Genomic DNA, 14,816 nt, shown 5'->3' on the forward strand with positions numbered 1-14,816 from the left:
TAAGAATGTCGATACTGATATGGGTCACTTCTTCAAATAGTATGTCATTTCACTGATCATTGAACAAATACTCCACACGTAATGTTCCAACAGTTAAGTTAATGTTTAATTAATGTTAACCTCTGCTCTCTTTTCTGTCACCACCAATATTGTAGAAGCAAAAAGAAGTTGCCTAAAAGTGATGGCCATTTCTCTCTCTCGCTCGCTCTCTCTCTCTCTCTCTCTCTCTCTCTCTCTCTCTCTCTCTCTCTCTCTTTCCAAGCAAACTTAGTCTGAATCAAATGCTTTTTAGCATGGTAGGGCCTACTAGAACTTGTGGTCTGTAGCCTTCAAACTCCACAGTTCACCTCTTTGCTGTGATGAGATACTGGAGGAAGATTTGGGGGAGATCTTAGAAAGATCCACGGAGACGATGTTCTCAGTGTAAGTCCTGTGTTTGTTTACCTAAGTCTTTCAATGTTTCTTCTCAGGATAATATCTATTGAAAGGATAATAGGCTCTGAAAGAAAATATTTACCTGGCAAGAGATATTTAATTAGTGTTTTCTTTAAAAGAAATAGCAATAAAAACCATCAGTAAACCAGATGGCTTAATTCAACTCCTTCACTTTAACAACTACTGCCTCTGTCCACTGAAATCTTATATCTTAAGAGCTGTAAGGGAACTTTCAAGTCCTCTAGTCCAATATTATTCTTTATCTCTTTGTTGTTTCTTGACACATCTATATTAAATCCCAATAAAAAGGTCAGAATAGTTTTACATACTGTCTCACCTAAACTGTTCCAATAGGGAGGATGGAGGGGAGAAGAGGACAGGAAAGCAGAGGAAAGAGAAGAAGAGAAGAGAGGAGAGGGAGGGAAGGGAAAGGGAAGAGGGCAGGCCAGGATAGAATAGGAAAGAAAAGGGATTTCAGTTTAGAGAATCATTCTTTCTTATATGTGAATTTTAAAAGACAGAGAGAGGTAAATTGACTTGTTACAAGGAAGTTAATGATATAATCAGGTAAGTGATCTAGGAGTACTACTTCCACAGCCTGAGTCTGAAGGATGGAAGAACAACTAGTTGAAAAGTTGGTCATTCATTAAGTTGTACTTCTGATGAACTTATGACTACTGTCTATTTATTAGGACTTATCATAATTGATTTTGATCTAGGAGTCAGCCCCAGATTTTAGGAATTAGGTAAATTTTTCAGCTTTTAGAATTATTAGACTATTATAATAGTATCTGAGTTGGACTCCCTACCTCTAATCTCTTCTCTATCTTGTTTGTGTTTCTCACAGCTACTCAAACAATCTTCCTAAGGCACATGTGACTCCCCTCTCAAAAGTCTTCAGTAGCTTCCTAATACCTATAGAATTGAATCAAATTCCTCAGCCTAGCATTTAAGACCCTTCACAATATGACTCCAGTCTACCTTCCAAGCTTTATTCCACAGTATTCCCTTTCATGGACTCTACATTCCAGACAAACTAGATTGTTAGCTGTTCTTCAGTTTCATCTTGCCACCTTCAGCCTCTTTGCATTCACTGTGAAAGCTGCACATTCCTCCCTCCCCCATATCTGTAAAGTACTCCTTTCTCCTCCTGACCCAGTGTTTAAATCCTCTTCCTTCATGATTCAGCTCAGGTTCTATTTCCCCAAGTCAGTCAACTAGTATTTCTTTAAATACCTATTATGCACCAGACACTGCCCCACCTTCCCCTGGTCCTAGAATTCTCTGGCTCCTCAGTTTCCTAGAGTACCATGCTGGTTTGCTCTGGTTCCTTTCTCCCGTTCTTCTTTGATTTAGACTTATTTTTACAACTGTTGTATCCCTCCATGTTCCCCACTCAGTAGATTGTAAGTCTAAGGATGACTGTGCTTTTTTTTTTTAATCTTCATGATAAAGACACCAACACATTGCCTTCTACATAGTAGTTGCTTAGTAAGTGTTGAATTTCATTGTTGTTCAAGAAAAGAAAGTGTGTATGTGGCCAGGGTGAGGGGGAGTATGGGGAGGGAAGCCAAGTCCAGACTACCAAACAGTATTGATTCCTTTCCTCAGTTTGATACCCAAATTTAAGTCTCTTTATGTCTTTAGATTGATTGGAAGTATCCCCTGGAAAGGCTTAAAAGGGAGCAGAACCTATCTAAGGTACTTTCCAGGCTATCAATGTTTTTGCCAGAGCGCTGGTGACAACCAGCCTGTACCTGTTCCCTTCCTCTATCCTCCTATTCACGAATATGAACTGATGCAAAGTGAAGTGAGCAGAACCAGGAAAATGTTGTGCACAGTAACAATAATATTGTATGATGAAGAATTATGGATGAATTAGCTGTTCTTATCAATACAATGATACAAAACAATCACAAAGGACTCATGAGGTAGCATGCTATCCACCTCCAGAGAAAGAACTGATATTGTCTGAATACAGACTGAAGCATGCTGTTTTTCACTTTCTTACTTTATTTTTTTTATTTGAATCTTCTTGTACAAAATGACTAATATGGAAATGTTTTATATGATTGCACATGTGTAATCTATATCTGATTGCTTACTATCTCAGGGAGGGAGGAGGGGAGGGAAGATGGGAAGGATAGAATTTGAAACACAAAAATGTCAAAAATTGTTTAAACATGTAATTGGGGAAAAATAAAATATCATATACAAAAACAATATTCACACTATCTACCTCACAGGGCTGTTAAAAAAGAAAACACATTTTAAACCCTAAAGTGCTAGGTAATGTGTTATTACAAACATTCCTGCCTTCCCTTCCCTCTAAAAACTACCCTACAGAATGAACATGATTGGCATAAATAGTTGCAAAAGATGGTTTCCCATTCTGTTTCTGTTTGAGCCAAGGGAGTGCTTTGTGCCAAGCACAGAACCCACTTCAGCCTCTGGGGCTCTGCATTTCAAACCATACTTGACCCTTTTGAGATTTAAGTCAATTTACTCTTGGCAAAGGGAAATGCATTGTTTGAAAAGGATTAGACCGTCATACCAAACCCCTGTAACACTTCTTGGACATCACATGTGTCTTACAAAACAAAATTTTGATGAGCTAAGTGTAAATGAATTAGAAACATATGGATTAAATTTCCCTTAAAATACAAATGGATTTAAAAATTAGCAGAAAAAGGGGTCCTGGCAAAATGTGTTCTGAGCTTCGCCAACCTCCAAATGTTTGAAATCAAGTTTGAAAGACTTAACAAACCCACATGTAACTGTGGGGTTTGTTTGTTTGTTTGTTTTTTTCTCTCCTTTACTGGTTTGTTTAATAATCATAGTTAAGATGTGAGTGAAATGAGAAGCTCAAGGGAGGGAATGAATGGATGAGAAGCAAGTAATACAGGTTTGTTATTTAAGAGTGTATTGTCATTCTCTTTGCTAAGCCACGATCTGTGATCAGCTAACTAACATTTTGCCTCAAAAGCTTTTTTTTTTTTTGTTTTCTTAATTTAACCTTTGCTCCAGCCATCTTATATTGCTTCCTATTTTTTCTGATTGTTTCCTTAGGTTTGCCCCTTCTGCTCCATCTCCCCACCATATCAGCCCCCAGAGAATGCCAGCCCCTCCTTTGGTCATGCAGAGACCACCACCTTCCCATGTTCAGCAGTCAGCAGGATCACACTTGAAGTCATACCAGCCAGTAACGAGTTCTTCCTTTCAACCAAATGGCATCCATGTCCATGGTAAGGAAAAAAGAAATAGAAAATTACAGTGCCTTGCTTTGAAAAAGCTTTATTGTCTTGGTAAGGTTGCCCCTGAATCCTCAGAATACATTTGAATCAGAAGAGGAAGGTTCTCCTTCAGTTTCTTGATGCCTTCCTCTGCAGTGATATGTATAAAAATAAAATAAGCCATGGAATCCCTCTGTATTTTGCAGACTTGAAAAATGAGGTGGCATTATTTTTGATCCTCACAAATAGTTCAATCCATAGAACAGGGAGAATCCAGGCTGTAGGTCTAGGCCCCTCCAGCCCCCTTTGCCCTAGGTTTATCCATCACAATGTTATTTATGCATAATTACTCTCTGCTTCCAAAAGATGGTAGATGAGTCAGGAGAAAAACAAATATACTACAAGAAGCTGGGATGGACCCTGTAGCTTAAGAAAGAGTAGTAGGCAAACCTAACTTGTCAGAAAGATGTTTGACTCTGCCTGCAGGACAAAGTTCATGGGCAAGTGGCTTCAGAAAGAGGAAGCAGGTGAGGATTCAGGCTGGGTCCTCCATCTTATCAGTACCTGTGGCACCATCTCTCCCAAGAAGAACCTTCTCCCACAAAGGGAACCTCATTACTGCAGAACAGGGCAAAGGACTCCTTAATGGATTCTTCTCAGGACCTGCATCTGCAAATCAGAGTCATAGCCTGTTTTATCTATTTTTCATCTTATCATGGATCAGATGGAGGCAATGGGGTATGGAGGAAAGAGCACTAGATGACAAGCCTGAGGAGCTAAGTTCAGATCCCACCTCTGACACTGACTACCTGTGCGATCTTAGACAGTCACTTAATCTCTCTGGCCCTCAGTTTCTTCAACTGTTAAATGGAGCTGTTGAACTAGAGGGCCTGAGATCATTTCCAGTTTTTGATCTATAAACCTGTGATCCTTCTTCACATCAAGTCCATCTTAATTTTGGTACCTCTGACTTGAATTGTCTGTCTTAAACCATAACGGAGGCTTACTAAGAGACATTGAAGTTTTCCTATAGAGCATCCATGATTTTTAATTAAATAATTAGACAGAATACTGGAATGTTAGTCAGGAAATCTGGGTTCTAGCCATTTCTAAACTGCTTTTGCAACTCAATTATTAAATTGTCAGTGTGAGAATTTGCATTTCAGAAATTGGTAATCTTAATAAATCATGACTTGATTTATTGCTCTGTGATTGTCTATACTTAAGAAAGTATTAATAATAGAGTAAACTTAAAAATGTGAGCATATATATATATAATGTGTATACATACATGTATGTGTGTATATGTATATATGTGTGCATATATACATATTTCACACACATATATTTTCAGAGTCTGTTAAACATTTAAAAGCACACCCTTTTATTATTCTATAATCATGGCTTGAGACTCAAGAACAGTATAGTAGAAAGTTCAGGGAATGAAATCATCACCAGACCAGAAGCCTGGTGGTTATAAGCTGATCACAATTATAATAATATTAATAATAATAACTGGCATTTTATATAATGCCTTAAGGTTTGAAAAGTACTTTACATTTACTTTACATTCATTATCTTATTTAAGCCTCAGGACACTCTTGGTTCTAGACCACTCTGGTGAATATCCTACAGCCTTCTTATGTCCAGCATGGGTGTCTTCATTGCCCTTTGAATCACTCTCAGTTTTGATTCATTGAAATTATGTTATTCTATGGTTTGCAAGCATAAGCATCTCCTAAATATTGGTGTTAAAAAGATGAGACTTTTTGTGTGTCACAGAGTAGTTGGGGATCATTGGATGTGTGATCAAAGGCAGTCTTCTCATTCTCTTCTTTCTGTTCAATTATGACTGCAGCTCATGTCTATTTGCAATGCCCTTCCAAGATATATATGTTCTAATGTTCTAAATCAATGGTTATATTAGGTCAGGAGTCAGTAAACTACAGCCATGGGCCATATCTGGTCTACCACCTGTTTTTGTACAGCTCTCAAGCTAACTATTCTTAGCCCAGTTTGGTCCAGGTGCCATAGTTTCCTGACCTCTGGTTAGGCAATAAACATTCTTCATCTTTCTTTTTTCCTATGTAGATTGATAGGTCACTCTTTGGAGTGTTTATAGATTTCACTGAGGAAACCATTTTTTCCCTCATATATTTAATTTTATTTTAGTTCTGACTTTTCTTTTTTTAAATTTCAGACTTAAATACTAAAATTTAAATACACAATAAGAAAAGAAAAAAAAACATATTATTAACCTTAATATTGAAACCTAAATTGAGAAAGCCTTTTGATATCATGGGTCTGGATCACCCTTTCCTCTCCAGCCACGTTTTGCACAATCTTGTCACCAGTGCACAAGAAGGATCACAGGTTTCCTTTCTTCTTCTCCCTGACCCTCCAAGTCTGGAGGCAAGGAACAATGATCATATCAATTCTGTCATTGCTCTTTGGTGAGGTATGTCAGCTTCTGGACCCATTCACAATCCCTGTAACTTTCCAAGTTAAAATACTCCTCCCTGTTATCTCCTCCATTAAATTGTAGGCCACTTGAGGACAGGAACTGTCTGCTTTTTTGTCTGTATCACTAACATTTAGCCCACTATATGGCACATAGTAAATGCTTGATGAATATTTTCCCATTCATGCATTGATACCCCAAGATATTTATAAACAGGAACAACTGAATGACCTTATTATTTCTGAAGAAACTGTCATCCATTTGATCTCTGCATAGGACATCCTCCATGACAGTGGCAAATAATTTTGGCAAGCAGATATCACCATTTGATGCCTTATTTGATGTTAGTAATCCCAGGATCTGAAGATAGAAGGAATCTTAAAAATTCACTAGTCCAATCCCCTCATTTAACAGACAAGGAAACTGAGACTCCAAAAGGACAAGTGACCAGCCCAAGGTTGTTTAGCAAGGTCATGACAATAGCATTCAACTATGCCCTAATGAAATCCCAGTGTGTTCAATTAGTGCCAGCATTGCTATGTGACAGCAACCATGTGTTCTTGTTAAGTATGTCTTCCAAGGAGTTCATGACTTAATCATCATCTCAGAGTTCGGATGGCATCTGACTCAGATGCCCTCAGAGTTCTTCACAGTAGATGGAGGTTGAGAAGAAATATTACCATTTTTAACAGGGAGGAAGAACCAAGGCAAAGGGCAGCATAAATTGTCGGGCTGAGTCTTAGGTATGAAGTCACCCTTTAAATAGTGCCATGTCTACATTACTGGTGACTGATTTAGAAACTAAGTCAAGCTGGTGTTCCATTAACAGCTTTTTTAAAAAGTGTTTGATGAAATGCACATTTCAAAAAGATTCATATACATACTATTAAGTTCCTCACTCAATGAGTTCCTCAAGACCAGAACTCAACTGTTGTTTTTCCCTTCAGCTCTATGCGATTATATAGAACAAAAATGTCAAAACATGCAAAACTGTACTAATTAGCTGTGTGACCTTGATAAACTCCCTTCACTCAGCCTCAGTTTCCCCTTCTTAGAATAAAGGGTTTGTACTAGATGCTCTTTAAAGCCTGTTCCAATTATATATGAAACAATGTGGTGAAGTCGAAAATGTACTTGATCTGTTGTCTGAAGACCTGGGTTCAAATTTGAATTCTGCTACTTAGTATTTTCTTTGTGGGACTTTGGGCAAATCATTGCACCTCTTCACCTTCCTGGACCTCAGTTTCTTTACCGGCAAAATGAAAGTACAGACTAATTTTAAAACTATAAAGGCTCTTAGAAATTTGGTCCAAAATCCTCACTTTGCAGATATGGAAATTGAGGTCCAGAGAGCTGTGATTTTGTCCAATGTCACAAAGTGAATGAGCATCGGAGTCAGCACTTGAACCTAGGCCTCCTGACTCCTAATCTGTCATGCCCCATTGCCCCTTTAGTTTCCCTTTTCTCTCTCTGGCCATTATCTTCCCTACGAAATCTGAATTTCTGAAAAATCTGCAGATCAGCTTAGCTTTGGTATATCCAGGTTTGAGCTTAATACATTCTTTTTACTCACTTCAGTACATTTCTTAAAAAATGTAATGTCCACACAGGACATGATTCATATTCTATTTAAATAGAGTACCAATCACTTCACTAGAGCTCAATTACAGGAAGACCTTTTTTTTTTCCTTTGTGCTTGAAAAATTAAAAAAAGAAAGACCTGGGTAAATGAGAAGGGTATTTCAACTCCATGCAAAAACTGAAGGAATATTCCTTTGGGTCATGTACAGATTAGAAGCTGGATAGATAAAAAACACATGCCTTCTCAGATCTCAGCTTCCTCTGTGCCATTTTAAACACATTTTTCCTCTCCTGGGATATCACTGGGAGACTTTCAATACTATTTTATGGCATAGGATTCAGTTCTTTTTTTTTCACTCTAAAAATAAAACTCTTTTCCAGAACAATTTCCCCTGATCTGCTATAATTCTGTAAGAAATAATAATAGCGACATTTATATAGCACTTCAAGACTTGCAAAGCAGTTTACATACATTATCTCATTTGAGTTTCGTAGCAATCCAATGAGGTTGGTACATTTCTACGTCATTTTACCTCTAAGGAAATTGAGGCTTCAAAAAAATGAAGTGACTTTCCAATGATCATACAGTTAATAAGTATCGGAGTGGGGATTTGAACTAAGGTCTTTTAAGTTTATTGGGCCTTGGTTTCCTCATCTATAAAACTAAGGAGTTGGACTAGATTATCTGGAACCTTTCCAGCTCCAGATCTATGATCCTATGATTTTAGGATCTCTGAGTTCCTTCCCAGATGTAAATTCTAGGATCCCAGGCTCTACCAGATAGGACAAATAACTATCACGGTAAGTTATTTTTTGAAGACCCTCCTTTTTTTCCTCTTTTCATTTTATAGTGATTAAACAGAGTAAGTACCTTTGTGTTGCATTTTGATACAGTAGGAAGTATTCTGGAGTTGAAGTCAGGACCTAGGTTCAAATCCTAGCTTTGTAACTTACAAACTGTGTAATCATGGACAAGCCACTTAACCTCTTTAGATCTCAGTTTCTTCATCTGTAAAATGAGAGAGTTGGAAGAGATGGCCGCTAAGGTCCCGTCTAGCTCTAAATGTATGCCCCTATGATCTATGATCCTACAGATCTCTGTGAATCCATTTGACTCTGAGCTCCCTAAAGGCAGAGACTATACCTCTTTATTATTCCTAGCACTCAGCATGGTGCGTGGCGTGGTATACAGTAGGTACTTAATAAACACTGCTTGATTTGAGTCCTTGAAAGATCATCCTTCCTGCTTAAGGGACAATAACGTTCTACATCGTCACCATTCCTAGCAAAAGTCTGTAAAGCATGATCTCAGTTTACCCCATACAACTGAAATCCTTCCTCTGGAAACTATTCCTTCACTGCTTACTCTTATTTTTTTCCTACTTCTCTAAAGTTTCCCAGTAGCCAACACAAAGATTTCAATCAGGCAAGGTCGAGTCATTAGATTTCATTAAGGAGAATACCATGGAGTGCTTTCTCCAGCCTGAGCCATTTGATATATATCATGTAGCTATGGGGAGCAGGAGCCGTCCCTGTTAGTTTCTGTCTCCTGCAGTTCATAACCTGCCTTCTCATGATTTAAAGAGCTGTAGCTACAGCCGCTGAATCCTCCATTCAATCCGCTACAAAACAATGGTGACATTTTTCTATCTTGATGTGTAGTCTTAAACTTGTCAGCTCAGTTTAAATTGGCTCCATGAAGAAAGAAAGGATTTCGTGGCCAACATCCTTTTGAACAGAATGATTTGTAAATGGTTTCTCTGGCTTTTAGCAGAAGCATCTTTCAAGTTCATGTAAATCAACCAACATTAATATTTAAATAGGAATGAAGTCGCAGGTATGACTTTAACTAGTTCATGCTCCATCAGCTGCTTGCATCAGGTTTTGACTTCTGATTTCCAGGAAAGAGCCATTTTGGAAGCGGGAGTGATGACCTGTCTTGTTTCTCAAAATGTATCATGAATTGAATGTTGGAATGTGAATTTTTTAAGCAAGTTATGGAGATAATAAACAGAATCTTCTCCCAAGGGAAATTTAGTCACAACTACAGATGCTTTGTTGTGAAATAATGTCAGTAAGCTCAAAAGAAAAACTACTGCTAAGAATTGGGGACTATGTGGAAAATGGGCTAAGCCCATGTTTAAACTCCTGTTTGTAATCACAGTAACAATATAATGGTGCGGGAAGATTTATTTCTTCACCAGCAAGGAAATAGTTAGATACCAGAAGCCCTGGTAAAATGAGGAGTCACCAAGTGAGTGAGCCAATCAATATGTGCTAGGATGTTTCTCTTATTGTTATCATTGTTAATCATCATTTACATGAATAATTACATTAAGCTCAATAATGCTGTTCTAAATACTCACAGAGGATTAAGGATTAATTGCCTACTCCAAGGAAATTATAAATGAGTGTATGAAATCAGTACAGATCACTGTACAAAATCATTCTAAGAATAACTTACTTATCTAAATCTTAATGAACCTCAGCAATTTTACAGAACTAGGGCAACACCTAAATGCATGCACACGTGCATGTGCATGCACACACACATACATACACACAACAGTAGAAATTATCCAATGTACTCTTAATAATCAACCATGTAGGCAGCAATGTAGGGTGGATAGAATGCTTCCCTGAGGAAGACTTGCATTCAGATCCTCTGACACTTGACCCATTGTGTGGAAAAGGTGAATGGGTAGCCTCCAAAGAGATTGGGTTCCTCCTGTGAAAAGCTCTTCAAGCAAACACCATTTTTGAGGTGTGTTGAAGGGAGGATTCTTTGAGGGGCACAGGAAGGAAATAGATGACAACTAGGATTCTTCTCAAAGCTGAAATTGTGCGATTCTTTGTATCTCTGGGTTTAGTCCTTCAACCTGTATTACATCTGAAAACTTGCTAGAACTAATAATATGAATTAAGTCCTAAGTGGGTTGCAATCTGCCTAGGTAGAGTTCCTGCACTCAGAGTTTTCTCTATTAATGAAATCACAGATCCTTCACATATTCATTTCCCATAATGATTAAATAGGTTATTTAAACAAGCAATTATTGAAAAGGCTCCTGTACTGAATTAACTGGGCTACAGCCCATTCAGGAACATCATTTAAATGTATCTAATAAATATGCTTATTGAATGAGAGGATCTCCTAGTACATATTGGTTGGTCTACTCACTTTATAATGATTTGTTTCACCATAGTTTTCTGCCTTTGAGCAACACTGTAAAGTCAAAGACATTTGTCCTCCAGCACCCCTCTTCTCCCAAATTCAGGCTGTTTCCTCTTCTCAGCACTCAACCCCCACACATGTGGCAAATTTGCAACTCACTCTAGTACTTCCCCGGGATAGGAAAAAAAAAAAAAAACTATTCTCACAAGTCACTAACATTTTCAGTGATTTTTTTTCTTAATCAATCAATGTTCATTTGGCATCTACTACATTCAAGGGACTACACTAACTACTTGTGAGCAATAAATTAATCACTTAGCATTTGTTTAGTGCCTACTATGTGCCAGGTTCTGTGACAGTCACTGGGGGATACAAGATAAAAGTGAAATATTTCCCTTCCTGGAGGAATTTATAATCTAACTAGGGCAAACAATATGTGTGTATGTGTGTGTATCAAAATATTTATTTATAAGAAAAAGTATACTGGACTTGCCATCAGAGGACCAAATTTCAATCATGGCTTTGATATTTAGTACTGGGTCATTTTGGACAGGTCATCTATAAAATAAGGGGGCTAGACAAGACAGATTCTCTAGACCCTCTTCCAGCTCTAAACCTCCAATCTGATGACAATTTTTTGGGAGGAGGGCACTGGTAGCTGAGGAGACTCCCAAAAGTGTTCATGTAGAAGGTAGCGAAGACAATAAAGGATTCTAAGAGGAAGCAGAACATTCTAGTCATAGGAGGTAGCCAGGAAAAGGCACCGAAACAGGAGACAGGACATAGAGTAGCATTAAGGTCAATTGGTTTCAACCATAGTGTACGTGAAGAGGAATCATGTACAAAAAAAAGAAAAGTTTAGAAAAGTAGGTTGGGAACAGGTTGCAAAGGACTTTTAAAGGTCAGCCTGAGGAGTTTCTATTTGTTTCTAAAGGTAGAAGGGAAGCAACCTGGATCAGACCTTCACTTTGGGAAATTCACTTTGGCAGCCTAATAGAAGATGGATTGGAGTGGGGAGAGACTTGAGTTAGAGCCCAGTTAGGAAGCTATTACAATTCAGTACCAAGAGGTGATGAGGGTCTGAAGTAAAATGGTGGCTATATGAATAGAGAGATGACAAGATTTGGCAATTGACTAGATATGTGAGATAAGTGAAAGTAAGGAACAGAAGATCAAACTGAGGTTGTGAATCTGGGTGGCTAGAATGGTGGTGGTACCCTTGACAGAAATATCAGAATTTGGAAGAGGGGTATGTGAGAAGGCAGTGATGATGAGTTTTGTTTTGGATCTGTTGAGCTTGACATGTCTGTTGAACATTGAGCTGAAAGTTTACAAAAGGCGATGGTTGACATGGAGACCAAAGCTGAGGTGAGAGAATGAGACTTTGTCAGGTTCTTTTTGTTGTTGTTGTTTGTTCATTTTTCCCAGACTATGTATTGACTTTTAACTTTTTGTTAAAGTTGGGCTCTGCTCCCAAGGTAGAAAGGGCATTGTCTGAAGCTTCATGGTTTTTTTTTGTTTGTTTGTTTTTGTTTTTGTTTTTTTTTTTTTCAGAGCTAGTTCAGGGAGTCTATAAATTTTCAATTCTTCTGAGGCAGTATGATCGAGGTAGAGGTGTGATCACCGCTCTCCTGGCCTGTACTCTGGTTTAGGAGCAACCATACTTACTGTTTTCTGCCCTGGAACCGCGATCAGGGATTCTGCTCCCCAGCAGCTGGGATCTCTAGAGTTCTAATGTTCCTCCTCATCCTGGAACTGAGAACCAGAACCAAGTATGGGCTATGCAATAGAATCCTGCACCCAGTGTAAGGGGCCCTTATAATCTTCTTCTGAACAGCTCTCCAACACCCCTTACCATCAGTAGGGTGAGAGCGCTGGAATTCACTGCTGTAGATTTAGTTGCCTCCAAGTCCTGCTGCTGGCTTGGTCTTGTGAGGCATGACCTGTGACAGGCTGCCTTGTAGGGGCCTTGCTGTTAGCTTGCCAGGTGGACATGCTCTGGATTGCACCCTCCTTTTAATCCAGTGATATAGACCTTTCCTGCTGATCTACTAAATTGTCTTGGGCTAGAATATTGTTTCACCAAGTCTTTTTTATGGTTTTGCCACTCCAGAATTAATTTCAAGGCATTATTTTAAAGTTATTTGTGGGGTGGGAGGGAATTTGGAGAGGTTGGGTGAGTTCCTGCCTTTACTCCACCATATTGGCTCTGCCTTTAGTCCTTTACATTTCTGAATATAAGTTAAGGGACTTAAAGCTAATGCTTTTTCTGGAGGTCTTGAAAGTTCAATTCAAGGTTTTTTTTTTCTTTTGATATTTTGTTATTTTTCCTTTTCTTTTTTTCCTGATTTGTGGCCAGAAGCTGAAATGGACAATAAGTGTGTATGTCACTCTAAGTGGCCAGGGTACAGGCCCATCCTCCTTTATATTCCATATGATGGCCACTGTTACATAAGAAATTCGGATTTCCTAGAGCAAGCCTAGAGCAAGTGATCTCTTAACCGTGAGTCATCCCATCCTGCCTCTAGACTTGAGTCTTTGGTTTCCAGTCCGAAGAACAAGAAAGTTCAGTTTCTAAATGTCCAGCAAAAATGCCTGGGTTCTAATACCAGTTCTTCCACACTGTATGACCTTAGACAAGTCAATGTGGACTTCAGTTTCCTCATCTGAATCTCAGCAGAAATAAATTAGATTATTTTAAGGTGGCTTTCCAGCTCTAACCTCCCATGGCATATCACTCATATTCCCTATTGTGATGGATTGTTGTATTATGTAAAAGTGTTTAGAAGAAAACGTCCTAGGTGGAGCAGTAGTGCAGTGCTCTGGATTTGCAGACAAAAGACTCTCAAAGATAGGAACTGTTTGGGGATTTGTCTCTGCATCCCTAGCAAGCAGGATAGTGCTTTATACACTTTTTTCTAAATGTTCCTATGATTTCATCCATCTGTGAAGAAGATCTCCCAGTGCCTATTGGCACCTTCCCTGCAACTTAGCTTTAGAGAGCTATTTGGGGCACTGAGAAGTGACATTCCTAAGATCATACAGTAAAATGTGGTAGAGCTGGGACTTGATCAGGGGTCTTCCTGACTCCAAGGCCAAGTCTGATTGCTATGCTCCTTTGCCTCACCTCTAGTGAGTGCTTAATAATTTCTTAATGGATTGGATTGGATTAGGGTCAGATCCTGGCTCTACCACTTATTAGCAATCCCTTTCACCTTTCTAGGCTTCAATTTCCTATAAGTTCATGACACTATTATAGTAGGCACAAAACACCTCCCCCCACCCCAGTCCTTCCACGGAGCATCCTGAGAATCATCATTCCTGGATCCAAGCAACCATATGGAAGTGCTGGGTACAATTTAGCTGCGATGTTCCCACAGCCACATGGAGGCTGGGTGGGGAGTGGGGCCAGTCACCTCTCTGCTACCTAACTCTCCAGGCAAGTTCAACAGTTCTACACAATTCACCGCAGTAAAGGATGGGAAAAGGTATGATGTAGGCCGCTCCCTTTTGTACATCTAATTCATTAATAAGCTCCTAGCCAGTAAGATCTGTAGCCAGTAAGGGCATTTTTCACTATTTCACAGTGTTAGGCCCTGGATGACAAATCACATCATCTGGAGGCCCTCATTTACAGCAAGGTGCCTCCATGGAATCACCCACAACCAGGAATAGTGATTCTGATGCCCATCGATGGAGTGACAGCCCTTACAATGCTCTATTCCTCAATGCAAGAATATGTGTTCTCTGTGTATCCAATTTTAGTAAAATAGAGCTTAATAAATCACAGGAAAATGTCTCATTTTGACACTCCCTCCACCCATTACTCTTCCTATTCCTCCTTATTCCATCACTCTATCCCTAAACCAACAATTTCACATTTACATCTCACAGTTAAGCGTTTCACATGTTTGTGTGTGCCTGATTTTCTCAA

General features: G+C 38.9%; 1 protein-coding gene across 2 annotated transcripts in view; it reads left to right on the forward strand.

Annotated features, from left to right (window-relative positions):
• The window catches only part of GLIS3 (GLIS family zinc finger 3), a 589,608-nt gene that overhangs the window by 547,677 nt on the left and 27,115 nt on the right, over positions 1 to 14,816 (forward strand). For both annotated transcript variants that reach the window (XM_027862989.1, XM_027862991.1), the window contains one exon: positions 3,505 to 3,680. In XM_027862989.1, coding sequence (XP_027718790.1) covers positions 3,505 to 3,680 — 176 coding nt within the window. The remainder of the gene's footprint in view (positions 1 to 3,504; positions 3,681 to 14,816) is intronic.

Source organism: Vombatus ursinus, unplaced genomic scaffold (genome assembly GCF_900497805.2).
Source record: "Vombatus ursinus unplaced genomic scaffold, bare-nosed wombat genome assembly UNPS02014770.1, whole genome shotgun sequence".
Lineage (NCBI taxonomy): Eukaryota > Metazoa > Chordata > Mammalia > Diprotodontia > Vombatidae > Vombatus > Vombatus ursinus.